The 16,004-nt window shown below is 37.9% G+C and overlaps 1 protein-coding gene across 2 annotated transcripts in view; it reads right to left on the bottom strand.

Moving 5' to 3' along the window:
* Positions 1–16,004, bottom strand: part of PDE10A (phosphodiesterase 10A) — a 339,233-nt gene that overhangs the window by 238,589 nt on the left and 84,640 nt on the right. The window contains exon 2 of one of the 2 annotated variants that reach the window (XM_011934966.1): positions 11,491–11,618. The exons of the other annotated variant lie outside the window; for it this stretch is intronic. Coding sequence (XP_011790356.1) covers positions 11,491–11,527 — 37 coding nt within the window. The 5' untranslated portion in view covers positions 11,528–11,618. The remainder of the gene's footprint in view (positions 1–11,490; positions 11,619–16,004) is intronic. 2 annotated transcript variants of the gene reach the window in all.

Raw genomic sequence — 16,004 nt, 5'->3', positions numbered from 1 at the left:
AACCACTGTGACTCAGGGACTATCTGTACTATTAATGTTAAGTTGATATTAATTCAAAATAATTTGTTGTAAGTTTAATGGGTCAATTGTAAACTGCAGACTACTCTTGTTATATAAACCTCAAAGGAATTGAGAAACTAAAAAAAAAAAATATACCAAAAAAAAAAAAAAACCACACACACACACGAAGGCGTATGGAGGAAATGGAGAACAAAAAAACAGAAACATGTAAAACAAAACAAAATGGCAGGGGTAACTCCATACTTACTGATTATTTCAAATGTAAATAGATTAAAATCTCCAATTAAAAAACAAAAAATTGGCAGAATGGGTTTTTTAAAAATAACTCAACTATATGTTTCTATAGAAGACCCAATTTAGATACAAAGACAAAAATAGGTAATAGGCTGAAAGTGGAAGGATGGGAAAGATATTCTATTCATAAAGTAGTCAAAAGAGAGCTACAAGTCTTAGCTAATGCAATGAGACAAGAATAGAAAACTAAAGGTTTACAGTTAGGGAAGGAATAAAACTGTTTGCAGATTACATGATTGTGTATATGGAAATTTTTTTTAAAAAATCAACAAAAGCTTCTTGGAACTAATAAGCGATTATACAAGATTTTCAGAATATGAGGTTAAAACACAAAAATCAGTATCTTTCCTATATTCCAGGAATGAACAAGTAGATTTTGAAATTAAAAGCACAGTATCATTTGCACTAGCACCCAGAAAATAAAATACTTGCATATAAATCTAACAAAATAAATACAAACTCTATAGGAGAAAAACTACAAAACTCTGATGAAAAAAATTCAACTAAATAAGTGGATACATACTCCATGTTCATGGATAGGAAGACTCAATACTGTAAAGATGTCAGTTCTTCCCAACTTGATCTATACACTGAGTGCAATCAAAATAGAAATGCCAGGAAGTTATTTTGCGGTTACTGGAAAACTGATTAAAGTTTATATTGAGAGACAAAAGTCTCACAATAGCAAACACAATATTGTAAGGGAATAACGAAGTTGGAGGACTGACAATACCTGACTTCAAGACATACAATAAAGCTACAATAATCAAAACAGTGTGGTTATTAGGGAAATAATGGATACATGGATCAATGGAATAAAACAGAGAGCCTATAAACAGATCCAAATAAATATATGAAACTGATCTTTGACAAAGGAGCAAATGCAATAGAGTAGAGAAAAGATAATCTTTTCAACAAATAGTACAGGAACAGCTGGACGGTCACATGACAAAAAATTAATATAGACGAACACCTTAAACCAGTCACAGAAATTAAATCAAAATGGATCATAGACTTAAATGTAAAACACAAAATGATAAAACCCCTAGAAAATAACATAGGAGAAAATCTGATGACCTTGGGCATGTCATTTACTTTTTAGAAGCAACACAAAGACACGATCCATGAAAGAGAGAATTGATAAGCTGTACTTCAGTAAAATTAAGATCTTCTGCTCTGCAAAAGAAACTGTCAAGAGAATAAAAAGACAAGCCACAGATTTGGAGAAAATAGGTGCAAAACACATATCAGATAAAGACTTATCCAGAATAGACAAAGAACTCTAAAGCTCATTAATAAGAAAACAACCTGATTATTAAAAGCAGTCCAAAACATTAACAGATATGTCATCAAAAAAGATATACAGATGAGCAAATGAAAAGATGCTCTACATTATATGTCATGAGGGAAATGCAAATTCAAACAACGAGATACCATTACATACCTATTTAAATGGCCAAAATCCAGAACACTGACACCACCAAATGCCAGCAAGAATGTGGAACAACAGGATCTCACTCACTGTTGGTGTGAATGTGAAATGGTACTCTGGAAGATAGTTTGGCAGCTCTGGCAAAGGTCACAGTGTGGGTCAATGTCTGGAAATGAATGCCAGAAAACACAGGACAGGAAATCTCCAAAATCTCCAAAGCCAGGACAAATCACAAAGCGCCTAATAAGTCACGAGATGCTGTGTTCTAAAGGCAACCAACAGCTGCTAAAGGGCTTTACTTAGGCAGCTCAGTGACATGATCATAATCATATTTTTAAAAAGCAAACTCAACTCTGGTAAGTAAAATATGAAAAAATGAGCAAGTCCAAATGCCTATCCTTACTGTCATACACTATTGGTAAGAGTCTATATTGATATAATCACACTGAAAAATTGTTTGGCAGCAATCTACTGAAAAATCTGAACACATGCATATTCCATGATCCAGAAATTACACCCTTAAAATGGTATACTTACGTCCATCAAAAGCCATATCTATTATTACAATATTCAAGGAAGCACGATTTATGATAGCCAAAACATGGAAACTACCAAATATTCATCAACATTAGAACAGATAAATCCTTAGTATATTCACACAATGGAATATCATACAATAATGAGAATAAACTATTCAGAACTGCATGGAATAATAGCAGTGAAGTACACAAACATAATGTTGAACAAAAGAAACCAGACACAAAAGATAAATACTGCATGACTCTATTTATTTAAAGTTGGAAAAATGTCACTATCTGTAAGAAGTCAGAAAAGTGTTACTTTAAGGGGTTAGAAACTGGAAGGGGACACAAGAGGGGCTTTCACTATTATCTCTATGTTTTCAGTCAAGGAAGCCAAAATTCATAGGTAAAATTACTTACAACTAGTAAGTTGTGGAAATGGCATTCAAATCTATGCCTGATTTTTAAAAATACATAGCCATGGGCTAAAAACCTGGAGAAACTGTCAAAGTGTTCTGCAACCAATGTTGATTGTCCTATGCCTTTATGCACACTTACTCCACTGCTAATAGTGCCTTTTCTTCACTGATAACTTCCCTGTAAACACCTGCTTATTACTTCTACTATGAAACCCATTCCCAATCTCTCCCCATATACTTAACAGACCCAGTAACCAGGTGTTTTGTCTCTCTCAATACTTTTTTTAAAATATATATATATATAATTTATAGAGTGCTTATTAAAATCAGGCATTTTATTGGTCTTTTCCCAATAAGGATAAAGGGGTTCCAAGATATAAATAATCCAAGGTCACATGTCTAAAAAGCATTAAAACTAGAATCAAAATCAAAACATTCTGAATGCAAATCCAAAGCTCCTTCTATTATGTTTCCATCTTTCAGCTTATCTTATTGCTGATAATCTATTTGTCTGCTTTGACCACAAAATTCTTATTTCTTTGGAAGCTAAGAGTCTCTACTTACCTTTATAACATCTGCCCTAAGCCAAGTGCCCAGCAGACAATAGGTACTCAACAGGCATTTTTTAAAAAGAACTAAGTATAGTAGCCCCCACTCATTATCCACGGTTTCACTTTCTTCAGTTTCAGTTAATCGTCAACCACAGTCCAAAATATTAAATGGAAAATTCCAGAAGTAAACAACTCATAATTTTAAATTGTGCACTGCTCTGAGTAGTATGATAAAATCTCACATGGTACAGCTCAGTCCCAACCAGGCCATGAATTCTCCCTTTGTCCAGCTTGCCCATGCCATAGACACTCCCCATCCCTCAGTCACTTTGTAGCCATCTTGCTTATCAGATCAACTGTCATGGTATCCCAGTGTCTGTGTTCAAGTCACCCTTATTTTACTTAATAATAACCCCAAAGTGCAAGAGTAGTGATGTCGGCAATTCAGATACATCACAGAGAAGCCATAAAGTAGCTCCTTTAAGTTAAAGGGTGCAAGTTCTTGATTTAATAACAAAAACCAAAGGTATGCTGAGCTTGCTAAGATCTGCAGTAAGAGTAAATCTATCCAAGAAATCGTGAAGAAGCAAAAAGAAATTTATGCTAGTTTTGCTGTTGAAAATGTTATTGGTGAGAAAATGAAAAAGACACTATTCTGGAAAGTCACAGTTTATACAGCTATGCTTGTTCAACAGAATAGCCATTACTGACAAGTAGCTATTGGAGACTTGAAAAGTTGCTACTCCAAAGTGAGATGTGCTGTGAGTGTAAAATACATACTGGATTTCATAGACAACAGTACAAATGTAAGATTGTAAAATATTTCATTAATTATTTAATAATCAGAAGCTAAAATTCTAATATTTTGGAATAAATTAAGTCCATTTTATTATTAAGTTAATTTCACTTACTTTTTAAAGTGGCTACCAGAATATTTTAACTTACATCTGTCATCTTTATTTCACGTTACATTTCTGTTGAACAGCATTGTTGTAGGGGCCTTTTTTTCTCCTCACTCAAGGACATAATCTAAATTGTCCCTAACTGAGACTATTAAAATGCACAGTGTAAACAGCCCATATAACTGCCATCATTTGTCCTGGGTTCCACATCAAGAAATGAATTTATTATTCTTTCTTCTTTTGCACGAGTGTTGTAAGACTGTGTCAATATTCAAAGAACATATTCCAACCTTTCCAATGTGCTTAACAATTAACCTTGATATCACCATTGTTTAAGTGACTGCTGTGGGTCTGAATGTTTCTGTCTTCCCAAAACTCTTATGTTCAAATTTGTAGTATAATACAATTATCTCTGTTTACCTTCACAGACTGTGACAGTCTTCCCTCCGTTCAAACTGCTTGCTTCATGTCTCTTTATAGGAAATGTTCCTCTTGTCTTGTTAAACTCATACCCTCTTCTTAAATCTCCTCCCAAAATTTGTTTTTTAACCAAGGAAGAATGCTTCACAGGAAATGTTACTCCCTACTCTCATTCCGGTTTACTGTTCCCTGTGTGTAGGCACTATCAATAAATGTTGAAGGAAACGCAGAACTGCATCAAGCTGCATAAACCCACATATGTTCTTTGCTGTTAAGAGAAAAAGAAAAAAAATTGAAAGTGCCAGAAGTGTTTGTTTTCTGGAGAGGAAAAAATTAAGCAGGAAAAACTTTTAGAAAGTAAGCTACACAAAAATTTTTTACCTGTTCTAACCAATGGAGAGCCAAGAAAAGTTGGAACAGAAACCACAATGTACATTCTTCTCTGTTACGGACTAAATTGTGTTCCTCCAAAATTCACGTGTTGAAGTCCTAACCCCCAGTACCTCAGAATGTGACTCTGTGTGGAGAAGGGATCTTAAAGAAGATGATGAAGTAAAATGAGGTCCATAGGGTGAGTCCTTAATCCAATATGACTACTATCCTAAAGGCAGTCCTAGCAAAACTCATGCTCTCCTTTCTGAAAAAAAGTAGACTTAAAATTGTTTAAAAGGCAGAATGAATCTTTTAATAACGGGACAAATATTGTGTCAAAAATAATAAGCATACAAAAACAAAAACCATCAATCTGATCTGATATCTAAAACAAGCAAATGTAGCACTACCGTGTTCCTAATGCTTACATTTAGCTCAAGCCACTAGGAGAAACAATCATAACAAATGGACAGTCCTTGAGTAAGAATTAATACCAGACCAACAGTGATATTTTCTCATATACTTTCAAAACATACACACTTGAATTTTATAATTCACATGATTTTGCTTTGTTAATATCAAGAAAACAGCATATTTTTTATAAGCTGTATGATATTTTCAAAATCAAAACCAATCTTCTCAAACACTACTTAATTTTAAAATAGGAAATAACTCGATTTTCTTTAATGATAAGCTGGCATCTCAACACAAAAGGGTCTGCCAGAAAATCAGTGCTATATAAGACATACATCAATTTCTTAAGCATTGATATAAAGTCTTTCTCTGGTCTTTGAAGTAGAAACTACGTCTTATTCATCTTATCCTGAGTGCTAGTAATTACAGTCTATTATTATTAGCAGCATTATGTTCTATAAAGCCCACACAAACACTGAATCAGCAAATACTTGACCAATGCTTGCTCCTAGTGGAAATACAAGGTTAGGTTCCTACAAGCCTTTAGTGACATTTTCATCAACCAATCAGTTGATTGTAACCTTACTCTGCACATGCACATGTCCACAAATGACAGTGAAAGCACTGTGAGGATTGGGGTTACAAATCAATTTTAGTGAGTAAGCAAATGAGCAAATACAAAATTCAAAAATAATGAGAATCAACTATACTTTCACACACTAAGCATTCAACATATGTTTCAGAATCAAATGAACAGACGGATAAAACCATTATCCTACTGAGGTGCTTTCATTACTTCTAGTAATTTCATTATTTTGATCGCATCTAAGACACTTATATGACACTGAATCTTCCAGCTGTTTGCTAGCAGAACAGCAACCTGAGTCTTTGGGAACCACATCTGTTCTCTGCCTTGCTTACTTTGCAAAACAATTGATTTCATTATTTATTTTACTAGATCTTTGCTGATAAATATGAAAATACTGGAGAAGCACACACCATGAAATTCTGTTGGGAAACCTAAGAATTCAAGTCCTGCCAATAGACTGGAACGAGAAATTACACACCACTTAGGCATCATCAGTGAGATACTCTAAACATCCCTATGCTTGAGAGTCAGTATCACTGCTATGGATAATGCTATCTTAGTGAGACAGTCCAGAGTTCCTAAGACAGTTCTCTCCACATTTTGTTCTTGGAGAGATAGTTCTCTAATTTGTGACCTTAGCCATTTTAACACATTGTGACACTCTTTGGAAGCATTACACTTCACCTCTTAGGCAAACCGATTTGGCTTTTAAAAAGAAATCCCCATTCATAAGTGTTTAGTACCAGTTGACCTGACTGTATTTATTTTCTCATAATCCACAGTCATGCTACACTGTTTGAAGCTGTGCTGCAAATACTTCAAAAGTTTCTATTCACTTGTTCACACTATAGCTGTTCCACTTCAGATCATTCGTTACACAGCCCCCAACTTGCTATGCTGCTGTCAAACATCTTGTTCCTCCACTTTAACAGCTGCTAATTCTTTCTTAACATTTAGGAGCCAAATTGTCCCTAGTGACTAAGAAATACTATGAGTAGAAACACAGGCATCTAAGCTGTACACCCTACTAACATGAACTTACTGCACAGAGCAGTGAAGCACGGAAGAATTGTGTCCGCTTATCTTAACATAAGAGAAAGATTTAAGCATGGCACTTCCGCTTTCTTGAAAATTTCATGTATGTATGTCACCTATTACCTCTAAAACTCCAATTTCCTTCCCTAATACTTAATCTTTTCATGAAAGCAAGTTTAGTGCTTGAAGAAAGGTGGCATTATTATTCTGGTCTCTACGGCAGCATTTAATTTAAAACAGAAAGTTCTAATTATCAATGATGACTACCAAGGTACTCTTAGTTCTACCATTTACAGAATTATTGAAATAAGTCACTTAACATTTCTATGCCTCAATTTCCTCATTTGGAAAATGGAGATAATAATATCTACACCTCATACATGAAAATTGCTTTAAAAAATTCAGAAAATGTCAGCTCTTATTACCACCTAAGTATAAAAAAATTAGTTTATACCTAGTCAACAAAACATTCATCAAAAGATACAATATGACATTGTTATAAAGTGGTTTCTGTAAAATACCTTAATTCAAAAATGTCATTTTAACAATTCAGTGGCATTTCTAAATTCCTAAAATACTTTCTTTTGCTTCCTTGGTAACAAAAATGTAAACATTAAATAGTCACTCGGCTGGGTGCCGTGGCTCACTCCTGTAACTCCAGCACTTCAGGAAGTCAAGGCTGGAGGCTTCTTTGAGCCTTAGGAGTTTGAGACCAGCCTGAGCAACAAAGTGAAACACTGGAGGCTGAGGTGGGAGGACCATCTGAGCTCAGGGAGGCTGAGGCTGCAGTGAGCCATGATTGTGCCACTGCACTCCAGCCTGGGCAACAGAATGAGACCCTATCTCAAACAAACAAACAAACAAACAAAAAAGCAGTAATCCTCAGCTTTACTTCCAGTATGTCTCACCGTTCTGTAGAGTGCTAATTGTAATCCACAATTCTCACTGCCAACTTTGTTCAAGTAGCGTTCATGTTAAAATTTCAAGTTTAAATGACAATGCAAAACTTGCTATATTTCACTAATCTGAGCTAATCTCATAATTAATTATGAAAAATTTTATATATAATACGCTAGGCTATTTAGATTTTCAGGTCTTTCATCCTGATATAGGCACTTTGGTCTACCCTTTTCCACAAGGCAGCCATAAAATCACAGGTTTGTAATTATCTTCATTCTTTAGGACTTCATAAGGAGCCAATAAAACAATTAAACGACATTTTATGGAATAATGTACTGTGCAGACTTTTCACTATGATGACAATTTGGCCATAGAGCATGTTCACCTATGTCTGGATTTTTTTTTTTTAATCAGTAGAGAGAATGCGTTTGGCATATGCATTAGTAGACTACTACTAGTGTTGAACAGTTCCATCTCATGAATCTAACATTTTTCATATTTCAGTATAAATGCCAATAAGTAATTGAGATAAACAGCTTGTCAGGCATTAAATGTTACTGAAATGACCTTTGTCTACATTTAGCTTTCCCTCTCCTCATAGATTTATTAAGACAGGGTTCATTGTCCAAATACTGCTGACAGAGTTTAAGAGCTTATATGTGAGACATATTGAACTCTGCCTTTCATCCAATTTGCCACACTTACTTTTTCACCAAAAAGTGCCAAGTTCAAAGTCTTATAAGTGGCAATGAACTGATCATAAAATATTATGTATAAATGAATTAAACGTATTTTTGCTAGCAAACATTATTCCTGCCAAACAACTCAGAAATAATACCAAACCATTTAAACAGACAGGAATCTGGCCTACAGTCAAGAAAAGCAATTAAAAAAAATATCTCAATAGCTGCTTTTTCAAACAAAGAGTCTTTTCCCCTGCTCTGGCACAAAATTCGGGAAAAGCGCCAAGGTGCTACTTCTCAGCCCTTTGACATCAGGGGAAGACTGTGTGCGTCAGCCGGCCCAGTAGGGACCCCTGGCTTATGACAATGTGCCATGTGCTTCTTATCTTATCAGCTTATAGTGCCTGGCACTTGGGCCATTACTGTGTGAACCCTGGAGGAAGGAAGGTGTAATTGTGAGAGTGTAGGTTAAAGTTAGGAGCTAAGCAGGTTTTAGCAACTTATTAACAAAACAAACTCTCCAACATACGGCATTAATAATACTAAAAGCCTCTGCCTTCAAATTCAAACTTAAGAGAAAGTGAGTTTTTTTAAAGGGGTGGTCTAGCTGCATATGGGAACCACTTCCCCTCCTACTTATGCAAATAAATGTCAAAGTTGTAGTTTCAGAACACTGACTCCATTACCTTATTAAAAAAAGAAAAACAGCAATTTGTTAGAAAATGTACGTGTGCCTTTTATATTAGCTCTACTAAAAATGGTGCTGGGGCAGTGAAACCCCGTCTCTACTAAAAAATACAAAAAACTAGCCGGGCGAGGTGGCGGGCACCTGTATGTAGTCCCAGCTACTCGGGAGGCTGAGGTAGGAGAATGGCATGAACTCAGGAGATGGATCCTGCAGTGAGCCGAGATCGCACTACTGCACTCCAGCCTGGGTGACAAAGCGAGACTCTGTCTCAAAAAAAAAAAAAAAAAAGTGGTGCTTGGGGATTGGGAATAGGTTAACTGCTTTCAAATGCTGGCCAATATTTGCACCTCTAAACACAAGGCAGGGGAGAGAGTTCCAGCCACTTAGGCGAGTGGAGCTTAGTCACACCAGTGAATCCAGGATTGAGGGATCCAAAGAGAATCTGCTAAAGACAGAAACTGTCTCAGAAAAACTATTTCACCTCAAAATTAATTTTCAAAAACCCTATCCTTGACTTAAAAATCATTTTAAAACAACTTAAAAATACTCAGAGAAATGTCACACTTGCTATTTGAAAACTAATCTGGTCAACGTAATCAACACATTCTGAATGACAAAAATAAGAGTTTTACTTACTAGTCTCGGCTCAGACTGTACATTAAAAAGCTCTTTATTAAAAGTGAGAATGCATTTATACCATAATTTACAAGTATCTCAAACTAATACACCTCATAAACTGTCATCCTGGTTATACAGCTAATAAAACAATAGATTTCTGATATTACATTATAACTGTTTATTATTCCCTCAAGCTTACCTGTTAAAACAGGATATGATTCATTTGCTCCCTGCTACTCCTCTATGTGGGTTAGAGGTCATGCCGTTATAAACCATGAATAAGGAGAAAAATTATTTACTCCCTCCTGTGACAAAATTCCCCTCTCTGGTGACACCATCCTATCCTTACACCTCATTCTTCCTTTCACTACTTTTGAGTCAGGTATTTGCCCTCAACTGTACACTGTGGTCCCTGTTCATCTAGTTTCTCTCCCATTTGAATTAACTTTGCCTCGCTATTGAGTTTAAAAACCATTGCCAATTACTGCAATAACACCTCAGCAAACACCACAGAATTCTTTGCTTAGTCCCACCCCCACACTAAGGAAACCTAACCATTCGAGTTTTGTGATCTGCATTTCTAACTGGTTAGAGAAAAATGCAGTCGTGTCAATTCTTTTCCGTCTCTTAGATGGATCCCTATGCTGATCCCACAGCAGCCGGACCAAGACTGTTCCATTACTCATAAGCATCTGGACATGGCATGATCACCCTGACACATGACCTAGCCTTTTGTTACTCAGAGGATCCTTTATTTTTCCTCTGCAATGTTTCTCTGAACCTCTACCCACTTTCTAGCTTCCCTCCTAACTCAGCTGGCTCTCTTTTTTGGTTCTTGATTCCTTATTTTAATTGCTCACTTAGTTGTTTCCCCTTTATGTCTCATGTCTTCAAACTCTCCTTACCCCTTTTAATGTAAAGATTTCTATGACACTCATACTTCCACCAATCCTGAAACATGATTAACAACAACAAAACGTCCTTCACACCTGGTAAACCCACCACACCTTCTATTTTTCTTTCACCATCAAAGTCAAAAGAGTAGTCCAGTGCTTATTTTAATGTCCTTAATTCTAATTCACGCATTAATCATCACCCAATGATTTCATTCCCCATAACTGCACTAAAGTCATTTTTTGGTTAAACCAAATTTCCAAATTGCTAAATATCATTATCACAGTCTTCATCTCCCTTGGTCTCAGTAGTATCAGATATTGTTAACTAATCCCTTAGTTTCTTGGAAATTTCTCCACATAACATAGTAAAGCAGGTCATTTAGCCAATAATCAATTTGCCTAAAGCAGATATGTAACCACCCTATGAAAAATAAAGGGAAAAATCACCCAACTAGAACATCACAGAAATCCTCAAAAGCCATTAAAACTAACCCATCCAGAATGAAACACTGTAAACTTTTTTGGTGCAATGAAACCCTGTCAATGATACTGTAGGGGTCTTGAGTGAACGCTGGCACCAAAAAGACTCAAGGTGTGAACAAAACAAAGTTTTCGTCAATTGATCATTTTAATGAATTGGCAGATCAAAACAGAGCTACAGAGTACTAGTTTGCTTCCTGTCTATCTGAATGTCCCTTCTAAATTTCTTTTGCTGGCTTAGTGTCCTCTACTCACCTGTTAAATGTTGGGATTTCCTCTCTTCTATCCTCATTCTACATTCTTTTCCTTCAAAGTCTTCTCTACCCCCATCTCTTCAACTGTAACATCTCTGTGGATGACTTCTATATCTATACCATTAGCTTCTAAACAAAAACAAAACAAAAATATCAAATAACTAACAGACAATTCTCAGCATGGCTACACCTTAACCTACTAGAATCTTCTCCCTCTTCTCCTTCTCCTCCCTCTTTCATATCCCATCTCTTTAAGTTAAATCATCCTCCTCTTAATCACCTAAACTAAATATCCCAGTCATCCTCCAATCCGCCCTCTTCTTCAATCCCTAAATGCAAATCACTGATTTCTGTCAACCGTACCTTCAGTGTTTCTGCCTCCTTTAAACCGTCTTCATTCCCACTGCTATTGTCTTTGTTCAGACAGTTAGCCATCATTTTTCCCTCTCAGGGAAGGTCACCATCTCCAGCTCAGAATAAATCCTGATTTGCTAAATCAGTCATGGTAATACCCTCCTTCCCTGAAAGTTGTTAGTTTAGCTCCACACAGAAAAGTCCACTCTTCTTCCAATGTGCATACCAGGCCTACAGCCAAAGAGCTGATCTTGCCACCATCAAAACAAAGTCCATTAGCAAAGTGGGAAGGGTAAAGAAGCAGATCCACGGGTATGAGTAACTGAATCCATCAATCCTGGAGCTGCCCTTCCTCAAAGGCTCATGTTTTGTGATGCAAATTTTCCCTACTGTTTAAGTAATCTGAAGCAGGGTTTCTGTTACTTGCAGCCAAAAGGTGCTCTAACTGAGCAGAACCATGCCAGTGCACAGCCTTCTCCCTCAACTTGCCTTTCTGGTTTCAGGGCTCCTGATCAATCTTTCTTCACACTACTCTACTCTCAGAAGTACTCTCCTGGGGGACGCAGAGTGATCCTTGGAACCAAAAGTCTGTGACCAGCCCATGCCCAGCTGGCATTCCAAGACCTTCCAGGGCAGCACTCAACACTCCATGCTCAAGAAATTCTGAGAAGTCTTTTAGGGCTTCAGCACAGCATGAAGCTGGGACCACTCAGCTGCTGAATGGGCTGCAAAGGCCCCACGCCCCCAAGGGCACAGGCGATCCCCATCTCTGGGTGCCAAGCCAAGGAGCTGCCAATGGGCTTTACACCCACGGTTCTGGAGTCCACCTGAGGCACCCATCCACCCCGGGTCCCCTCACTCTTGGCGCTCCCCACACGTGGGCCCCCTGCTATGAGTCCCAGCCTCCCTGCCGCCATCCACTTCAAGACTGGATTAGAGCGGCCCTCAGGCAATCAGCAGCCACAGTGAAGGTGGCACGTGACAGGGGGGCACAGGCACTTCTGATGACATCATGCCCACCCCAGAACCTCTGCCCACCTGCTTCCGGCCTGGGCTTCCTTGGACAAGCGGGAAACTTCCTACGGCTGGGGAGGGCCCAAGACCTGAGTCCAGCAGCTAGCTAGAGGACGCAATAGAAAATACACAAAACTAGAGAAACCTGGGAAACTCTCTAAACATGGACCCTTCCGTTCCTTGCACCGGGTCACCTCTGTGGCATCTCCATGGGCCTCTCCTCTCCCTGGCTAGAGACAGGAACCAGGAGTGCCCGCTGGATGAGCCATGACCTTGAGTTCAGTACAAGCAGGAAGTTCCCGCTTTATTCAATCCGGACCGACTTCCGGTAAATACGGGGATCCCAATTGTGGGCTGAATCGCCCAGATGCTCAGAGCTGCCAACCTCAGCCTAAGGGAAGCCCAGCATCTCTTTTAGTTCAACAGACAGCAGCTTTTCTTCTTCTCTGGATGGCTGCACTGTCAAGAGCTTTTGTTTTATTTTCCCCCCCTATGACAAATAAAGTCAAGATTCTATAAGGGTAAACTTACTCCTCCCCACAGTCCCTACCCTCCCTGAAAGAATCCAGAAGTATTGTTGACTGTTATAGATTATCTTTTGCAAATGCTACAACGTAATGAAACAACATGATAGGTGCAAAGTCCACTTTAACCAAAAGAACAACACTTTGTTTCAGATTTTTATTTTAAAAAATCTGATCAGTTCCTCACTGTTCCAGAACAAAGAAGAAAAACAGAGTATGGAAGCATCTCCACTATCTGGCCCCAAACAACCTTCAGCTTCCACTATTCTCCCCATTCCTATGGTCCTCAAGACTTCCATAAAACCCACACCTACACCTCAACTCTTTCCTACTAAATGCATTTGCCCTTTTTGGCCGCCAAACTCGTTTTCTGTTTTTTTTTTCTTACATGGCATAATATAAAGTCAGTCTCTCCAATTTATTTCTACCCATTTCTGCCTTACTGTCCCAACTGCCCAAAAGTCAATCATGCATGTATTGGGCCTTTGATAAAAAATGATAAAATAAAACTACTGCTTGCTTCCCTTAAGGGAAGATAGACCACAAACAGCTACAAATCAGTGGGATAAAAAGTGTAATAACTGTACATAAGGTTTATAGGAAAAGGAAGAAAAGCAACAGACTAGGTGAGATACTAAGGTCAGAGAAGCTTCTCACAGACAAATGGACACCCAAATTTAGCCTTGTAATCCACTAACAGACAAGATGGAAAGGGCATCCCAGACAGGAGGAACAGCACATACCCTCCCAAGAAGGCATGAAGGATCAACCTTTTCGGAAATTCAAAAATTACATATGATAAAAGACATGTGGAAGAGGTGGAGGATAGGTGCTCAGAGTAAGCAAAGGCAGTTTAAGGATACATATGCCATGCTAAGGACTTCAGAATTTTATTTGTAGGTGGATGGAAATACGCAGGATTTCACTTTGAGAATGATATAAGCAGATGTGGATTTTAGAATGCTCTTTACTCCCATCAAAAGAATTGATTGAAGCCAGGAAATGCCCATTACTCAGCCACTGCAGCAGTGCAGTTGAGAAACAGTAGCAGAATAAAACTGATAATTAAATGGCAGGCTGACAAGACTAGATGACCAGTTACATGCACAAGATTAGGGAGAATGACAGGGAAGATTCAAGCCCTCCCTGACTCTTTGCTGTCTCTCATACCTCATATCCATACCATTAAGCAGTCCTGCTGTTGCAAACTTCAAAATTCATCCAAAACCTAATCATGTTTCACCTTCCCCACAGTCAACACCATCAATTCAAGCCACTATCATCCTTCATCTATCTGGCTACTGCAATAGCTTTCTAACTGGTTAACCTGCATACATCTATAGTCTGGTCTCAATCTAGTACCCAGTCAAAACATAAGCTAGATCACGTTGCAGCTCTGCTAAAAACCCTCCAACTTCCCCTGATCTCACACAACAAAGGCCAAAGTCCTTACATGGCCTGGTCCTCATGACATCTCTCACCTTGAACAAACTAGGCATACATCCACATCCTGGCCTTTTCCCTGGCTTGTGCCTCTGCCTGGAATACTGTTCTTTCCTCAGGTGTCCACATCACACCCCTGCAAGCAATTGTTCAAAATGTCACTATCTCAAATGAGAGCTACATGGTATTTAATACTGTTGTCTCCCAGCCCCCACTGCCCCAACTCCTGACCCTCCTCACTCCGTTCTACATCATTTCTCCTGTGGCACTCTAAGTTTTTGAATATCCTACATAATTTACTTTTATTTGTTGTCCATTTCTTTTACTAGAATATATGAATTCACAAGGACGGGGCTCTTCTGTTTTGTTCATTGATGTATCACAAGCACTTAGAACAGTGCCTGGTCAACAGTAGGTGCTCAATGCATATTTAAATTAATGAATGTTTGAATAAATGAACCCAATACTTGGGGTCAGGAGAGAGTCATGGGGAGGAACGGGTCAGGTATATCTTCCGGAAATGACACCTGAGCTGAGCCTTCATGAGAAGAAATTAAGCAAGCAAGTAAATGGTCTGGAATTTCCAGAGATGACAGCATGAGAAGGTAGAGATGCAAGAAGGGCACGGGACTACAAACAGTTTGATGTTGCCAGAGCTTAAATAAGAGGCAAAGAGGTAGAAATAAGGCTGGTTCTTGTCAGTTAGTGGAAGGTCCTGATTATATTCCAGCTCAAGTAAGTTTACTGTGAGTTTCTGAAACATCCATCAGACTTTAGTGACAACAATTAGTTTCAAGGAAAAGTAATGTGCACATACAGGGTAGTGGTGATGTAGTTGAGAGATATTTTAAAAATATAACTAGGACTTGTTGGATGGACTGATTGTGGAGAGAGTGGTGAATGAGAATAAACATAAGTACCAGCTTTCAAACTCACGTATATATGGTGTAGTGAGAAAGAAGATGGTAAGTGTCCTACCCAATGAGAAAGAAGATGGTAAGTTCAGTTTTTGACTTGTTAAACTATATAATTTTATCACATTAAGTTAGAAAAAAATGGTGATAGAAATAAACATTAATTTCCTTTTTAGATCCATTATGGTGACATGATGGAGAAAATATAAGGTAAGAAAACCTGTCAAGTTTCCATTCTAACCTTACCACTCATAAAAAATATTCAG

Source organism: Colobus angolensis, unplaced genomic scaffold (assembly GCF_000951035.1).
Source record: "Colobus angolensis palliatus isolate OR3802 unplaced genomic scaffold, Cang.pa_1.0 Scaffold14, whole genome shotgun sequence".
Classification (NCBI taxonomy): domain Eukaryota; kingdom Metazoa; phylum Chordata; class Mammalia; order Primates; family Cercopithecidae; genus Colobus; species Colobus angolensis.
The sequence above is the reverse complement of the archived record's forward strand: the minus strand, read 5'-3'. Positions and strand labels throughout refer to the sequence as shown.